We start from the raw sequence: 15352 nt of genomic DNA, 5'->3' as shown, positions 1-15352 counted from the left end.
TGAAAAAGCCATCCCAAAATTTATTCTCAAAAACGTCAACAGAAACGCATCAGTAGGTACTCAAAACTACAGAGTTCTTAGAAGTCATACATTCACAATGTAGAAATGTGACAATTGGGATGCCTTTTGCGTGGTCTATGTAACAATATCCATTTTACAGTGTAAACAGGTACTGGTATGTTCTTACCCACGAGTCCAGCAGGAAAGGCACAACTCGGCATACAGAGATCATAAGCAAGAATCAGGTGCAACAACATCACACAAACTTTTGGTAAATCTGCATTTCTGGGGCCTTCCACGAGAGACTGGACTTGAAGATTTCCTGCAGTCAACAGCCAGGTTTCTCTCCCTCCTTCAGTCCTTCCACACCAAATGCTCCCTTTGCAGCCTGGTTCAGATCCCACTCCACATCCAGTTCCAGCAGGCGTTCGAGGAATAGCGAAAGGTCAGTCCAGCAAAACTCCTCAGGTGCTTCCACTAATAATACAACAGGTTTTGGTTTCACATAGTGCATGGAAGCATCTGCTCGAATCTCAGTCATTACAGTGGTCATTATTAGAAAAAATAGACACTACAGCTACAAAAGGAAAAAAATGAGGTAGATAACTTAGAATCCAGATGACTATCCCAGCAACCTTCATACAACACACATGGATCATTAATCACCATTCTGGTGGAATGCAAGCTCGCAGACCACCAAAAAAACCTTAATGACCAGAGTAGGAATGCCATCCAAAACCCACAAAACATTTAACCTAAGCATGAATACTTCATATTTAAATACAGGTTTACACAGACTGATCTCCTAAATTACCCAAACAAAAAAAAAAAAAAGGCAAAACAAAACAAAAAGTCTCTTGCTAAGGAAACCAGTTCCCATGGCAAATTGCAACAGTCACCTGAGATTCCTTGCAGAGCTTTCAGACCTGACTTCCCAAGGCAAGTCTTCCCTTTCAAGAGGAAACAAAACAAAAAAAAAAAAGTATATACATACCCACCCACGCTTGTTTGGGGCTCTCGGTATTGAAATAAAACATCTAGGAAAAACTGCACATCTTTGGAAGCAGGAATTTTGGCACTATACTTGAAGGACTGTCCTAGTAGTAGTATTAAATAAGCAGCAGTCAACAACACAAAGAATTAATTTCTTAGGAGCAGTGACTAAAGAAAAACAGCAACTTGCTTTTCATAGAACTTCTGAGGCAAAAAACCAAAGGAATTAAAAAAAAAAAACAACTTTGTAGTTTTTATAGCAATTATTAAGAAAAAGTACATTCAGAAACCACACAGAGCCAAAAATCCAAACAGAAAAATTCTAGGAGGGTGGCAGACATTCTAGGATATTTACCCGCATCAATAGTTTCCATTTCTCATCAGTAAATAGAAGCTTTTCCATCAACAGTAGGTTGTTTCCACTCTATTCAAAACCCCCATTATCACTCTATTAAACAAAGAGGTAAATATTCTAACCTTTGGAATTTCAAGTTGTAGAAACTTCTGTAAGGCTTGTACACATTAAAGTCACACGTAAGAACTACTTTGCAAGACCCGCATCTTTCCAAATAGAAGGAAATCCTATTCTTTATTAGTTACTATTTGCAAAGCAATATCATGATTGTACTCTGGGCAACTCTTACAAAGACAACCATAAAATCATTTGCACGTCAATAGGAAAATAGGAGGCCGAAGTGGAATCTCTTAAAAATATAGGTTTGTGTCTATATATATTTGTTCTTTCTGTAGGTCAGCTCCTGCCGAGTCTTTAGCTGACGGCGATCTTGTTCTCCTCCAGGAAGAGAGGGAACTGGTGTTTTGGCACGCTGTCGGCGCCGGCACCGCCCGCCTTCTCCGCCTCGGCGGCGCCAGCCTGGGCCGAGTCCGCCTTGGAGGCCGGGGCAGAGTTCACGGGGGAGCCCCCGGCCATGGGCACGGGCAGGGCGGGCAGGGCCCCGCTCTGGATCACCGAGATCTCGTTGGCCTTCACGGCCAGCCCGTTGCTGAGCACGGCCGCGTACTGGTTCCACACGGCGGGGTCGATGCTCACCGAGGGCGCCACCATCTCCTTGGGGAACATCTCCGACACCTTCTTGGGGTCGCTGCCCAGCAGGGCCATGGGGTTATCGATGGACAGCCGCCTGCCCCGCCTGGCTGAGTTGTTCCACATGTGGGTTCCCACGTGGACCTTCCGGAGAGGGGGGGAAAGCAAAGAGAATTGTTAATTCCGCAGCTCTTCCGTGGCGGACCCGAATTCTACTTTGCTTGCAGCCAAGGAGCCCAAAGAAGTCAGGTTTGCTCTGTCTGCATTCAGGTAAGTATTAAGTTGGGTGGCTCTTGTCACAATTCCCTTCCTGGCATGTGTCAGACACAGTCATTCACTGCCTGACATCACCGTGGCTCTCTGGAGCTGGCTGCTAGAGGGCTTGGAGGACTGTTTTACACTTGGAATAAGTGCTGTTGGCAAAGACACCCTCTCTCCCCCAAAACAGAAACCACATTATCTGCTGCAAACAGACCATACTGAAAAAAAAAAAAAGGGTAATGCAAAAAAAAAAACACCAAGTAATTTGGCAGAGAGGTTCATTTAAGCTGAAATCTTCCACACCACATTCTGCTGGTGCTTCCAGCAAGGCACTGCTGCTCACACACTGCAGAGTATTTTCTCTCCCCAACAGCATTTATGCAAGAGAACTGAAGAGCTTGAAGAGGTTCTCACAGGGAGGGAGAAGCCTCTGTGCAAGTGAGGGAGCTGAATCCCTCATGGGGCAAATGGATTCATCTGGCAAAAGGACAGACTCACAGCACTTCTTCAGCGTGTGCTTAGCCACAATCCCCAAAGCACTTTGTGCCATCTCAGGATTATCCTAGTTTATCCCTCCTCATCTCACAAAATTTTAAGCAGTGCAGTGTAATGCATTTACTCAGCAGGCAGCATTTTGTAGCAGTCTATGAAATGCTTATGTCTTGACACATCCAAATCCAAATTAAAAAAAAAAGCAATCTGCTTAGTGAGGGCTAAGCCTCCCCTTCCATCCCGAAAGGAAAGTCAAGGACAGCAGCAAAGATCTGTGGGTGATCCCAGTAACACACAAAAAACTGTGTGGAGAAACTCAGGAAGGAGACAAGGGTCAAAAGTATTTGAGGAACTAAAAGAAAATCAGCGCTGCCTCAGAAGCAGCTCAAATATTAGAAAGTCTTTTCATCTCTAGTCTTAGTCTCACAGACCAAGGAGATGACAACAGACAGGACCCACCTTGAGGTTCCCCTTGGTGGTGAAGGCTCTCCCACAGATGGTGCAGGCAAAGGGCTTCTCCCCGGTGTGGGTGCGCTCGTGGATCTGCAGGGCGCTGGCAGAGGAGAAGTTCTTCCCACAGGTAGTGCAGATGTGCTGTTTGGCAGGACGGCAGAACTTGGGGCGTGGCACCAGCAGAGGGGTGACCCCGGGGGACAGAGCTGGAGGGCCAATGAAGTGGCCAGTGCTGAGGGGACGATCGCTGGGCAGCTCCATTTTTATCAGGGCTGGTGGGGCTCTGACAAAAGCAGCTGGAATACTGCTGCGACCTGGAAAGGAAGCAGAGGTGAAGCTTAGCCCAGCCTAATTCTGCTGCCAAGCTTAAGCCTGGCTGAGACTCAAGGCCCTGCCTTTGAAGCTGCATGTGCCTGAAGAGCACACCTGCCGAGGCCACCACACTTCCTAGGATACCCCAAAACAAATCAGTTCATCCCTGGGTTTGTTCATGAGCTTATGAGATAGAAAGTCTTCCAGGTCAAATTTAGATCAAGGTTAACCTCAATGCTACAGTGCCTGAAAACCCCACAGGCTATTTTAGGGTTTCCACATCACACTCTTGGGATAAGCAGCTTTCCCTTAAAACACAAATGTGTAATTTTAAAGAGCTATAAGGAGATGTCAAGTGAGGCCAGGAAAGACAGAGAGGGCGCAGTCTACATTAATTATAAGGAGATGACAGCTGTTAGGCCTTTGAATTTTGGGCCTGACTTAGTCAGGAAAACTTGATAGGGCCTATGCCCTTATCCAAACAGAGGAGCAGGAAGAGGGGAAAGCTGAGGAAGTTTGGTTTCCTGTTGGTCCTTTTAGGATTGATTTCCTTCTGCCCCACCCCAAATCCCTGCCAGCATTCTGCACTACTCACCATACTCTCCATTCGCAAAGTGTAGCCCAGGCTCTTCCTTAATGACCTTCCGACCGATATTGCCGTACGTTAAATCCAAAGCGCCAACGACCCCTTCCACTTCTGCAGGAGCACTCTCAGGGCCCTCAGGCTTGCTCCCCGTGCCCGAATCCTCCTGGGTGTTGAAGGCAGGGGACTTGGAGCGGACGCTCTCAGCCTGGCTGTTGGCCGGGGACAGCGCCTGCAGCGACGCGGCCTCAGAGGCGGCGGGGCTCCTGCCGTTCTGGTAGTCGGCATCGCCCGCCACCGAGCACGAGTCGTTGGTCATGCCATCGCTTTCCGCCGAGCCGTTGTCGCTGGACTTCAGACTGCTCTGCCGCTGCAAGCTCAGCGAGGAGGCGGCCATCTTCATCTGACTCTCCAGCGCTGCAGCCCCGGAGAAGGCGGCGGCCGCGGCGGGCGACTCTGATTGTGCATCATAGGGAGTAGGAGGTTTGGAGGAGCTCCTGGGGCCATCCTGAGAGTCCATGTCGTCTTCCATGTCTATGCTTTCCACGACCTCCTCTGGGCGAGCAATGTCTCCGTTCTTCTCGGGCAGGGCAGGCTCCACCTCGGCGCTGTCGCAGGGCGGTTCTGGCATCGGGGTGTTGGGGATCTGCCCGCCCATGTGCATGCGGATGTGCTGCTGCAGCACCACGGCGTTTGTAAACTTCTTCTGGCAAATCGGACACGAATGCTGCATCTTCAAAGGGGTGTTGGCCCGGTGGACGCCGTAGTGGGTTTTAAGGTTCCCTTTAGTGGAGAAGGCACGGCCACAGATCTTACACTTGAACGGCCTCTCCCCGGTGTGGGTGCGGTAATGCATTTTCAGAGAGCTCTGGCAGCTCAGCACTCTGTGACAGATCAGGCACTCATTGGGGTCAGAAGTGGATTTGTCGATATTTTCAACCAGCTGCTGGAGCTTTGATGTCTCTGAGCCTTGCTCGTTTGACCCACCTACGTGGAAGATGCTCACGCTGCAGGCAGCTTGTGGCGAGCTCAAGCTCTGCTCCGTCCCCGACTCGTGACCGACCGCCCCCGACGAGGAGGAGCCACCCTCGCTTTCGGGAGAGGGCCTGGACTGCAGCTCACTTGAGAACGTGCCAGGCAGAGCCTCCTTGATGCCTGCCAGGCTGGAGATGGTCTGAGGTGCGCCGGTGGCCGCAGAGGTAGGCATTGTTGTTAGGAGAGGTTTGCTGTCCACAATCAGGTTGGACTCATCCAGTGGCACAGACATCCCATACGGGATTCCAGTGCTGGTAGGAACATTGTCCAGGTGCTCAGGAACTGGGTAAGGATTCATCTTTATGTGGGGGTACTTGTCTTTGTGACGCTGAAAATGCACTTTGAGGTTTCCTTTGGTCGTGAAGCGGTTCCCACAGATGTTACACTTATAGGGTCTTTCCCCGGTGTGGGAGCGGAGGTGGATCTGCAGGGCACTGTCGTTGCCAAAGACCTTCCCACAGAATTTACACTTGTGTTTGAAGAAGGGCTCCTCCACGTTCGGTTTGCTCTCAGACACGCTGATGTTGGGCGGCTTCCCCTTGCCCTTCTTGGAGGAATCCATCACGGACGAGACGGCCGACAGCGGGTTCTGGAAGATGACCGAGCCGGAGGACTGAGGTAGCAAAGGATTTGGGAACTGAGAGATGGAGCCGGGGAGGCCTCGGCTCCCCTCTGGCTTCAGGGGGAAGGAGGAGGAGAGCCCAGCAGCCAGCGAGCTGGCGGCTGCAATGCCAGTGTTAGAATGAGGTAGTTTTCCTTGCTTCAAGGATTCCAGTGATAGGCTCTGGCTCCCAGCTTTCTGTCCGATTAAAGCCACGGCAGCCGAGAGCTGCTGGGACATGTGGGCACCCAGAGCTTTGAGCGGGTCAGTAGCAGCTGCTATGGAGGGGTGCAGGGCGTGGGGAGCCATCATGGCGATCTGGATGCGGATCTGCTCCGTCAGCTGGATCTGCTGGAGCTGCTGCTGCTGCAGGCACACCAGCTGCTCCAGGATCATGGGGATGGCATTGAACCCGGCTGCCGAGGAGGAGATGGCGTCCGACGTGCGCTGGTTCACGGCCACCTTAGTGCCACGGATGGTCTGCAAGGTCACGTTAGTGTTTGGTACTTTGGGTTTTGGTAGATAGCTTAGGCCGGGAGCTGCAGGCGTCAGGGGGGGCTCTATTTTAAGGTACATTCCTCCTACCGGCTCAGCATCCATTTTTCCTTCTCTCTTTTCCACAGAGCCAGTGCAGCCCTTGGCCTGAATGTCCTTGCGTGTCCGGTCGCTGGGGAAGGTCCCCAGAGGAGCCTCGGAGAAGCTCTCAGGGGGGACTGCTCCCTCGCTGTCATTCATGATTAGAACAGGTGGATTTTTAGTGCAATTTTTCTTATGCTCAAGGAATTCGGAGAGAACAAAGAATTCTGCACAGCATTTCTCACAGATTTTGGTTTCCTCCGTGCGGCACCTTTTGGAACTCATTTCACCATCTCTATCACCTGGGACGTCTTGTGGACTCCCTTGAAATAAAAGAAAGTCACATTATTAATTGCTAGATTTAGACCAAGCATTCACTATTAAGATCACTGACTCCACCCAAACTGCAAATTAAAGTACAAGACACTGGAATCAAGTTTGCAGATCAATCTGCAGTTCTGCTCTTTGTTTTGATGCCAATTCCTTCACAACCCCAAATAAATCTGCATCTCAGTTCAGTTTACAAGAAAAAACATATTTTAAAAGGACTCTCACAAGGCTCAATGAAAAGAGATTTATTTCAAATCCCTTTATACAGGTAAAAATCCCCTGGAAGAGTTCTGCAAGGCAGCACCTGCAACACAGCTTAAAAGGAACACCAGGACAGAGGAGGCATTGAAGCACTGAGCAAAACACCACACACGAGTTATCTGTTTACACTTCAGGTTCTAATTCTTTGTTAAGCATCCCTCAAAAATTCATATAAGATCGTTAACGCAGGAATTCTGAGCAATTCTTACTGTCCCTATCTAAACGAGATTTTGCTCTGTCATTACAAAAGTAATTACAAGACATGAGGGCTGACAACAGCAAAGCAAGGCCAATATCAGCTCTGAAATCCTTTGAAAGCAAACACAGCCCAATAATAATCACTTCATGGACACAGTAGCAAACACCTGATTAAATTTGGGAACATGACACTAGAGTATGCGCCTCCATTGATACTCATGATTATTAAAAAAATAATACAAGTAACAAGTCCTGCTCACAAAACTACACCCAAGGCATTTCCGACCTCGCAGGAGGCCTCGTTCAGCTGCACCCAGAACTCACCCACTTCTGGGAACGGGCAGGGAAAGCCAAGCTGGGCTTTGAGTCAAGCTGAGTCCACTCCTGCCCTTCCAGCAGCAGCACACCACAGCTCAGACTGAGCAGAATTTATACACAGACCAAAAAAGAAAAAAAAATCGGGGAAATATCCGAACTGCAAAAGGTTAAGAGAAATGATAACCAAAACAGGATGTTTTTGCTCAGCCTTGCCATCTTTCAAACAACAAACTCCCAGGCTGCTGGAGGTGGGGCAGAGCTCAGGGCAGCAGGGAGAGCCTCCCATCCAGGGGGAGGCAGAAAGGCTCTGGATTCCAGCCCCCCTGGCTGAGACATCCCGGAGCTCAGTGAAATTGCTCTGCTGGGTGCCAAGGGTGCAGTGAGCTGGGGGAAAGTGTCACCCCTGTCACCTGCCAGCTCCAGCCCCGGGTCCCCAGCCACCCCGGGGTGGGACCAGGTGAAGCTCAGGAGCTTCTTGTGGCTTTGGTTTGTGCAAGGTGTGGCCAAACCACCCCGAACGAGGAGGGGACCATGTCCAGGTGACAGCTCGAGCACATTTACCCTGCTTGAGAGGGTGTAAAACCGCTCGGAGGGAGGATATGGCAAACCTTGTCATTTCTGACCTCACCAAGGGCACCGTGTGTGCTCAACAAAGCAAACTCCAACCGTTTAATGCTGTGTGGCACTGAGCGCGTGTGAAACTTTACTTGTAAAAAGAAACATTTGGTCAATAACAAAAATTCGCAAGTTTCAGAGGCCTGCTCTGCTGTGATCTGCAGAGCAATAAATCCAAACCTGCACAACTCTTTGAATGGGGAGGGAGGCAGTTCTCAGCACAGCTATAATCCAAAATGTTTGGGTGCCTCCCATTCAAACAGGGAAAATGAAACACTTCCCCTTCGGCCCAAACAACTCCTGTAAAGTGAAAGAAACAAGAATGGCAGCACGCTTTTCCCATCCCAGATATCCTTAAAGTGAGGTCTCTAAAAGTGATTTAACTCTAAAAACACACGGAGAAGTCCAGCCTGCAGACAAGTACCACTGCTGCACAATTCAGAACTTGGTCAACAGAGTCAACCAGAATAAGAACAGTTTATTTTAAACTCGTTTTGCAGGAGTCTGAGCAGATGTACTTGGAAAGAAAATACCTGGATTAAAAAAAAAAAAAAAAAAAAGAGAGAGAGAATACACATCTAGAACTACTCTACACTGACTTGAGAGGTCTTTTACTACTTTCCTGTTTCACAGAACACTAAAACATGAAAATCTCTTTTCCAAATCCTTAAGTGTTTGGGGCTTTCCCAGTCCCATCTCCCAGGCAGAAGGACACTGTTTCCACGTCACGAAATATTCAAAAATAACCTCAGCTTTTACTTTTTCCAGTGGCACAGAAATGTCTGCACCAAGCACTGCTGCCCACCCCCAAGGAGATATTCCAGGATAATGTCTAGACAAGTCCTCAAACTTTAACTGCTTCAAAGCACCTGATCATTTATCTCCTTCCCCTTGATAATACTTCTTATTTTTCTCCTTCTGTGCTGATAAGATCACACTAAATTCAATGCCCCTTTCCCAATCTCCAGCACAGCCCACGCTGCTCATTTTTGTAATTGTGAAGAGCTTTCCTGGTTCTGAGCAGCAGAGAAGGAGACTCCAGTGCACTGCAGGTCCCTGTGCTGGCAGCAGAGGTTGGCAGCCCTGCCCTGTCACATTTTCTCCTTCCCCTGACAGTGAAGCATTAGCTGAAGAAATTCAATTCAGACCTTGAAACGACTTGCTGCATGACAAACAGGAAAGTTATGCATTATTTTCTCTTTTACCTTAAAGAAAGGGTTTTAGGTAAATTCACAAGTAGGACGCTGGGTTATTTTACAGTAGCTGGAATAACAAAGGAGTAATTGAGTGTTTCTGTAAAAAACCCATCGTGATTTGTAACCAGCTCCTCTCCCCTGGCCCAAGTGCTGCCATCAGAGCCCCTCAGCTGCCCCAGCCCAGCAGCGATGGGGCAATGAAATGAAATGGAATGGAATGAAATGAAACGAAAATTACGGCCTGAACTCGGGGTTTTTCATGCCAGGAGGGCAGCTCTGCCCACCACTGGCCGAGGATTCACCCAGCACTGCCCTGCCACGGCCATTCCTCCTCCTGCACTTCACTTAACCCTCTCCAAAGGCGTCCCAGGGACACAATTCTGCTGTGGCTTTTTTATCTCCCCACCCCCGAATTTCAGGAATGTTATCTCTCAGCATCTAGTTATCCAATAAGTTAGAAGAATGCAGTAAACCCAGCAGGGGGGTTAGATTGAATCACTGGCAAATGGATGGATAAAATCCACTATTGTGTAGGACAAGGCGGTCATCGACAAGGAGGGCTGATAAAATCCACACCGCTCAAATGATTTTTTTTATAAGGAAAGCAGTAAAAGGAGTGAGGTAAATCTAGTTTGATGTGATTTCAAGAAGGGTGCTGCTGGCCTACCACTCATCTCAGCCATTAGTGACTTTTTCACTCAACTTTATTTCACTTGAATTGGGACGAAACAGAACTCAAGCTTTCCCACTCACGTTTTTTATTCGGGAGTTTTGATACTTTTGGTGAGCTTACTTTCCCCACAGCCGAGTCTGATCAACTACTTTTACTTTAAGGTTAACAAAGACCATGCACTTCCCCGGTTTAAATTAACTCACGGAGGATTAATTACCACCCCTCCTCTCCCAGACAGGAGCCCTGTGCCATCAGCTCGCTGTCGCTCTCAGGGTGGCGCTTCCCTGATGCTTTTCTCCTTCTCCAAAGGAGAAGACTTCCAAAAGCTCTGAACTGCCCCAAATCGCCCTTCTCCCACTACCAATCCCCATTTAGCGCATTTAACTGTGACTGAATCACTTTTTTGAGTAAGCGAAACGCACGACTGACAACTCAGAGATATTCCACAGGCCTTGGTGCTTTCTATGCTGAATTCATCAGCTGCGTTTTTCTACCCAAGAACGAGGCAGAAACGCGTTTCTCCCAAAATCGGCATCTCACTGCTTACAGCCTCTCTCTCAAGGCTTCAGTTATTTCATTACCATCTTACTAATCCCCCCTTGGGCCTATCCACACCTCCTAGCGACATATTCAGCAGAAGACACAACAACCCACGGCGAATTTGCTTGTGAGGAGCGAAATAAGCGCAGAAACGAGCGGGGAGCCGAGACCCCGAGGGCGCAGCCCGCTCGGAGCGCCCCGGGCCGGGCCGGGCTCGCTGCCGGGGCCGGTCGGTGGAGGGCACTCACGGCCCGTGCTCCGGCCCCGCCGGGCCACCGCGGCCACCCCGGGCAGGGCCACCGCGGCTGGCAGCGGGACCCGCACCCAGGGGAGATGACAGAGTGTCCCGCACCCAGGGGAGCTGGCAGCGGGACCCGCACCCACCGGGGCTGACTGACAGCGTGTCCCGCACACACCGGGGCTCACAGCGGGTCCCGCACCCACCGGGGAGCTGGCAGCAGGTCCCGCACCCACCGGGGCTCACAGCGGGACCCGCACCCAGGGGAGCTGGCAGCGGGTCCCGCACCCACCGGGGAGCTGGCAGCGGGCCCCGCAGCGCCCCCGCAGCCACGGGGGTCGCTCCCGCTGGCCCCTCGCCCCCCGCGCTGCCCGGCCCTACCTGGAGCACACTTAACACCCGCGCGGTGTTTAAGGGCGAGCTAAGCGGCGCAAACCCCGCTGCCAAGGTCAATTGCATGAGAGTCCTAATTGTGAGCCTGACATCAACTTACCACCCACAGCAAGCGGGAGGAGGCAAAGGTTAGAGCAGCAGCTCTGTCAAAACGTCACATGCCGCCGAGCGCGGCGAAAGGGCTCCATCCCTGCTACCAATATAATGTTTCACTCGCGTGAAGGGAAAAGCCAGCCGGGCATCGCCCCCCTCCGTGTCCCCCTGCCCAGGCTGCGGCACCCCGGGGATGCTCCCGCAGCCGGGCCAGCGAAACAAACCGAAGAAACCACCACAAAATAAAACTTGGGCTTTCCTCGTTCTACCTCTCCTCGTCCAGCATCCCTCTCCAGTCCTACAGAGCTCGGCGCGCGAATCGGAGATATAATTGAAGCAAAGCTACGCTAATTTTACCCTGAGGAAAAAAAAATTGCAGTTTGATACTGTATTTTTAAGGATGAATCCGATTTTTAATGGCAGCAATCCGGCACAATGGGCATTTTCAAGCCCTTTGTGGAAATGCTAATTTTCAGTGTGTAGCATTATTCCCCTGTGACCACCTGCTGATTTTTTGACCTGTTAATGGATCCCCAGGTTCGCGGGACACTTTAACCCGCTGCATTGTTCACAGAGGTGGGTCCCAAATCGCTTTGCGGAAAAAAAAGGGAATACTTGCAAAAAAGGAGATAAGGGCTTGATTTTATTATTACGAGTATGTGTATATCCTCGCTAATGCCCCGGACAAATCCCTGCGGAATTTCGACTTTGTTATGCAACTTCATCACTTATTATTTACGGGCACACCTGGAGCGGGGAATATCAAGACTGTTTGGGAGACTGGCGGGCGGTCCGAGGCGCCGGAGCCGCGGGTTGCATTTGGGAGAGCGGAGATCCCGACCCCCCAAATCCACAGCAGCCCAGGAGCAGCAGCGGGGCCACAGCCTCCCCGGGCGGCCGCTGCGCGCTCCCGGAGGGATTTCATCCAGGGTTTGGTTGTTAAAATTGAGAACGGGAGGGGAAAAAAAAAAAAAAAGGCCGAACAACAATAACAAAAAAGCAGCTGGCCATTGCCCCGGAGAGCGCGGTGTGGAGCGATCCTCCCTCCCTCCCTCCCTCGCCTCCCCCGCCCCAGCGGCCGCATCAGGAGTGATTAACCCTTTTGTTTCAGCGCGGGGCCGGAGGTGCCTTTCCAGCAGCGGGCAGAGATTTACATGTGGAAACATCACCTCCATCCCCCAACCTAACCATATGCACAAAGGAAAACAGTCATGCATTAAACATGGGATTTATTGCCTTCTGGCCAGCATGCTGTTTCTTAAGTCACCATTAACCGGACCCAACAATTGCACATTTCGACTCAAAGAAGAGAAGGGGGAGGAGGGGGAAAAAAATTAAAGAGCCCGAACCTCCTGCGGGCTGGGAATCAGCAGCTCCCGTAACGTGCGGGGGTTTTGATCAGTTCTAGGCACGGACACAAAACCAAGCAAAGATCCCAAAGAAAGTTTTTGGGGGGTGCACACGGAAACATTTGGGCACAACAACTCCGAACAAACTCTCCGCAGCCGGGCCGGGCCGGGCCGTGCCCTCCTCCGGCCGCGTTCCGCCCGGGAGCGGCACGGGCAGGGCGGGAGCGCCCGGAGCCGCAGCCCGGCTCGGGAGGATGCTGCTCCGGCAGCCCCGCTGCCGCGGGGGCCGCCCAGAGTGCCCCCTGCCCTTCCCCTGCGCGCCCACCCCACAGCGGCAGCTCCCGGCCGATTTGGGGCGGAATTCCTGCTTTTCGCGCAGCGCGGCCCAGGAGGGCGAGCTCCCCAAAAGCCGGCAGAGCGGAGCCCCCCAGGCCGCCCCGGTACAAGGCGCCCGCGCACACCCCGCGTTAGCTCACCGGAGTTATTTTAGGAAGTCGGAAATCAAAGATGGCTGGAGGTCAAGCTACAAAAGGTCCAGGGCGATTGTGATCTCCAACAAAAATAGTCCGAGCGTGGAGGGGTTTTTTTTCCCCCGTTTTGTTTTTTTGGTTGTTTTTTTAAAAGCCCCACAAAAATTCTCATTAACTCCCGACGAAACGCTAAGCACACCGAGGCAACCCAGCGCGAGCCATTTCCTACCCCTCCGAAGTTGTCTGCAATTTCTCCCTCTGCACCCCCACCCCTTTACCCCCATCCCCCCGATTCCCTCCTCCGCCTCGGGGAGCCTTTGGGGCTCCCCTCCCACGCGGCCGCGGCCCCACGCGGGACCCGGCGGAGGCTCCGCGGCCGCGGGGCAGCGTGCGGGGCATCGCGGGCATCGCGGGACCGCGGGCAGCGCTGCGCTCCGCACCGAAACCCCCCGAAAACAACGAGGAGCCCGAGCCTCGCTCAGCCCCGCGGGGGGAATTCTGCCCCCCAAAAAAAAAACCCGAGAGCCGGCTCCGGGCAGAGCCCGCGAAGCACGAGGGAGGAAAAATCCCCCCGGGAAGCGCCCCCGCTCCCCGCGCATCAGCCCGGCCGGACCGCGGCCGCTCCGCGCCCCTCTGCGCTCACCACTTGCAGCATCTGGGGGCTGCTCCTCGGAGTTGATGTGCTGGGGCTTCGCCTGCTTCCGTCGCGACATGGTGCACCAGCATCGGGAGCGTGCAATAGTAGCAATTATTTTCCTCTTCACAACAAATTCCTAGAGTTGGGAAATTTGGGCGGAATGCGCATGTCAGAGTAATTATTATTATCAATAATGCATTGCGATTTATCATGGGTCCCTGACGGCTGATTGGCCTGAGTCCAAGGGCTCACAGATTATTCAAATCAGCCCCATTGATCCGCGCAGCGGGGCACGCTGGGCCATGTAGTCCCCGCGCCCGGCCCGCCCCGGCGGGCGACAAAGGCGTGAGCCCCGCGGGGCCGGGCAGCCCGGGCCACCCCGCCAGCACACGCGGACAACACCTTTGTTGCCTCACCTGCGCGTTTTATATCGTGCTTTAAAGAGGGTTTTTTTCCACCCCTTCCCCTAAAGCAGGCGGCAGCCCGGGACAATGCTCCTTGTCCCCTTTGTCGCTCGATAAGGGGGGAGCAGCGAGCGCGGGTACCGCGCTGGGGCGGGCGGCTGGAGGGGCTTTAAAAGCGGAGCTCAATCAGGCTGGTTCGGTTCAGCTGTTCGAGGACTCTTTTAAAGTCTCCTTTCGATGCCGAGACGCTTATTTTTAACAGCGAGTAAAAGCGCGAGGCGCGTGAAGGCTCGTGTGAAAAAGTTGAAGCAGCAGCGCTTGGAGAGGGTTTTCCCACACTTAAGTTGGCTGCGTTAATACAAAGCGGAATAATTTCCATCTTTACTCCCCTTTTCGGCCCTTGGGCTCCATGGGAACGGGAGCCACGCGGAAATCCTCCCCACGAGCCGCAGCCGGGTGGCCCCCGGCGCTGGGTGGCACTTTGGGGACGGTCCCTATGGCTGGAGGCGACTGCAGGACCCGGCTCAGCTGAGCCCGGCTCTAAACTGTGCTGCAAAGCCCCCGAGTGTCGCAGCAGAGTCACCCCAACCCCCCCGGAGCCAGGCTGGTCTCAAAAAAGCAAAAATGTGAGGATCCTTGAATGTGTGGAGATGTGAGCTGCACATCTCCAAAACCTGCAAACACCCCAAGCAACTCCAAAAACTGCAAACACTGCAAAATCTCTGTGGGACACGATTGCTTTGTGATAGAACAACGCGCACGCCCCAGGTGTGTCTGTGAAAAATGAAGTGCTTTGCTGGAAAACGCTGCAGAGAGATTGATTTGATGAAGAGATGATGATGATGATTGGGAGGAGGAGGACATGAGATAAGGGCTCAGGAGAGTCAGGTCCACTGGAGCACACGGGGCTTGCCCTTGCCATTGCACTCATCAGCGAGCAGGGTGCGTGCCTCAGTTTCCTGCCCGTGCAGGGAGGGCTCAGCTGCAGGGCTGCTGCGGGAGCAGAGCATCCCCCGAGGGCAGGGGTGGGGCACACTGCAAACCCCACATCTGACCCAGCACGGGGAGGAAGCCGTGGCACCTCCGGCAGCCACACGACTGCCGCAGGACATTGCACAACACCACGGGCTCCTTTCACCTGGGTCTGCACTGGCACTTCTGCCCTGCAAAACCCCCGGGGGCTCTACAGCATTTACTCTGTCCCAAAATTGGTGCTTGTGCACGGTCATGCCAAAAACTGGTCAGGATTTTCTTTCTTTTGGTGGTGCTTGAGGAGGGGGGACCTG

At 52.3% G+C, this 15352-nt stretch overlaps 1 protein-coding gene across 4 annotated transcripts; it reads right to left on the bottom strand.

The window, feature by feature from the left end:
* Positions 1 to 14230, bottom strand: SALL4 (spalt like transcription factor 4). Of its 4 annotated transcripts, XM_064391599.1 has the most exons (5): positions 14079 to 14230; positions 13669 to 13798; positions 4152 to 6674; positions 3251 to 3558; positions 1 to 2182 (listed from the first exon to the last, which is right to left on the bottom strand). In XM_064391599.1, the coding sequence occupies exons 2-5, from the start codon at positions 13736 to 13738 to the stop codon at positions 1763 to 1765; spliced, it is 3321 nt and encodes a 1106-aa protein (XP_064247669.1). In that variant the 5' UTR covers positions 13739 to 13798; positions 14079 to 14230; the 3' UTR covers positions 1 to 1762. The 4 variants fall into 4 exon arrangements, with proteins under 4 accessions (XP_064247669.1, XP_064247668.1, XP_064247670.1 ...); XM_064391598.1 differs by lacking the exon at positions 14079 to 14230 and having other exon boundaries at positions 13669 to 13945; XM_064391600.1 differs by lacking the exons at positions 13669 to 13798; positions 14079 to 14230 and adding an exon at positions 13032 to 13275.
* Positions 14231 to 15352: the final 1122 nt, after the last annotated feature.

The sequence above is a fragment of the Passer domesticus genome, chromosome 16 (assembly GCF_036417665.1).
Source record: "Passer domesticus isolate bPasDom1 chromosome 16, bPasDom1.hap1, whole genome shotgun sequence".
Classification (NCBI taxonomy): Eukaryota; Metazoa; Chordata; class Aves; order Passeriformes; family Passeridae; genus Passer; species Passer domesticus.
This window is presented reverse-complemented; position numbering and strand designations above follow the sequence as displayed.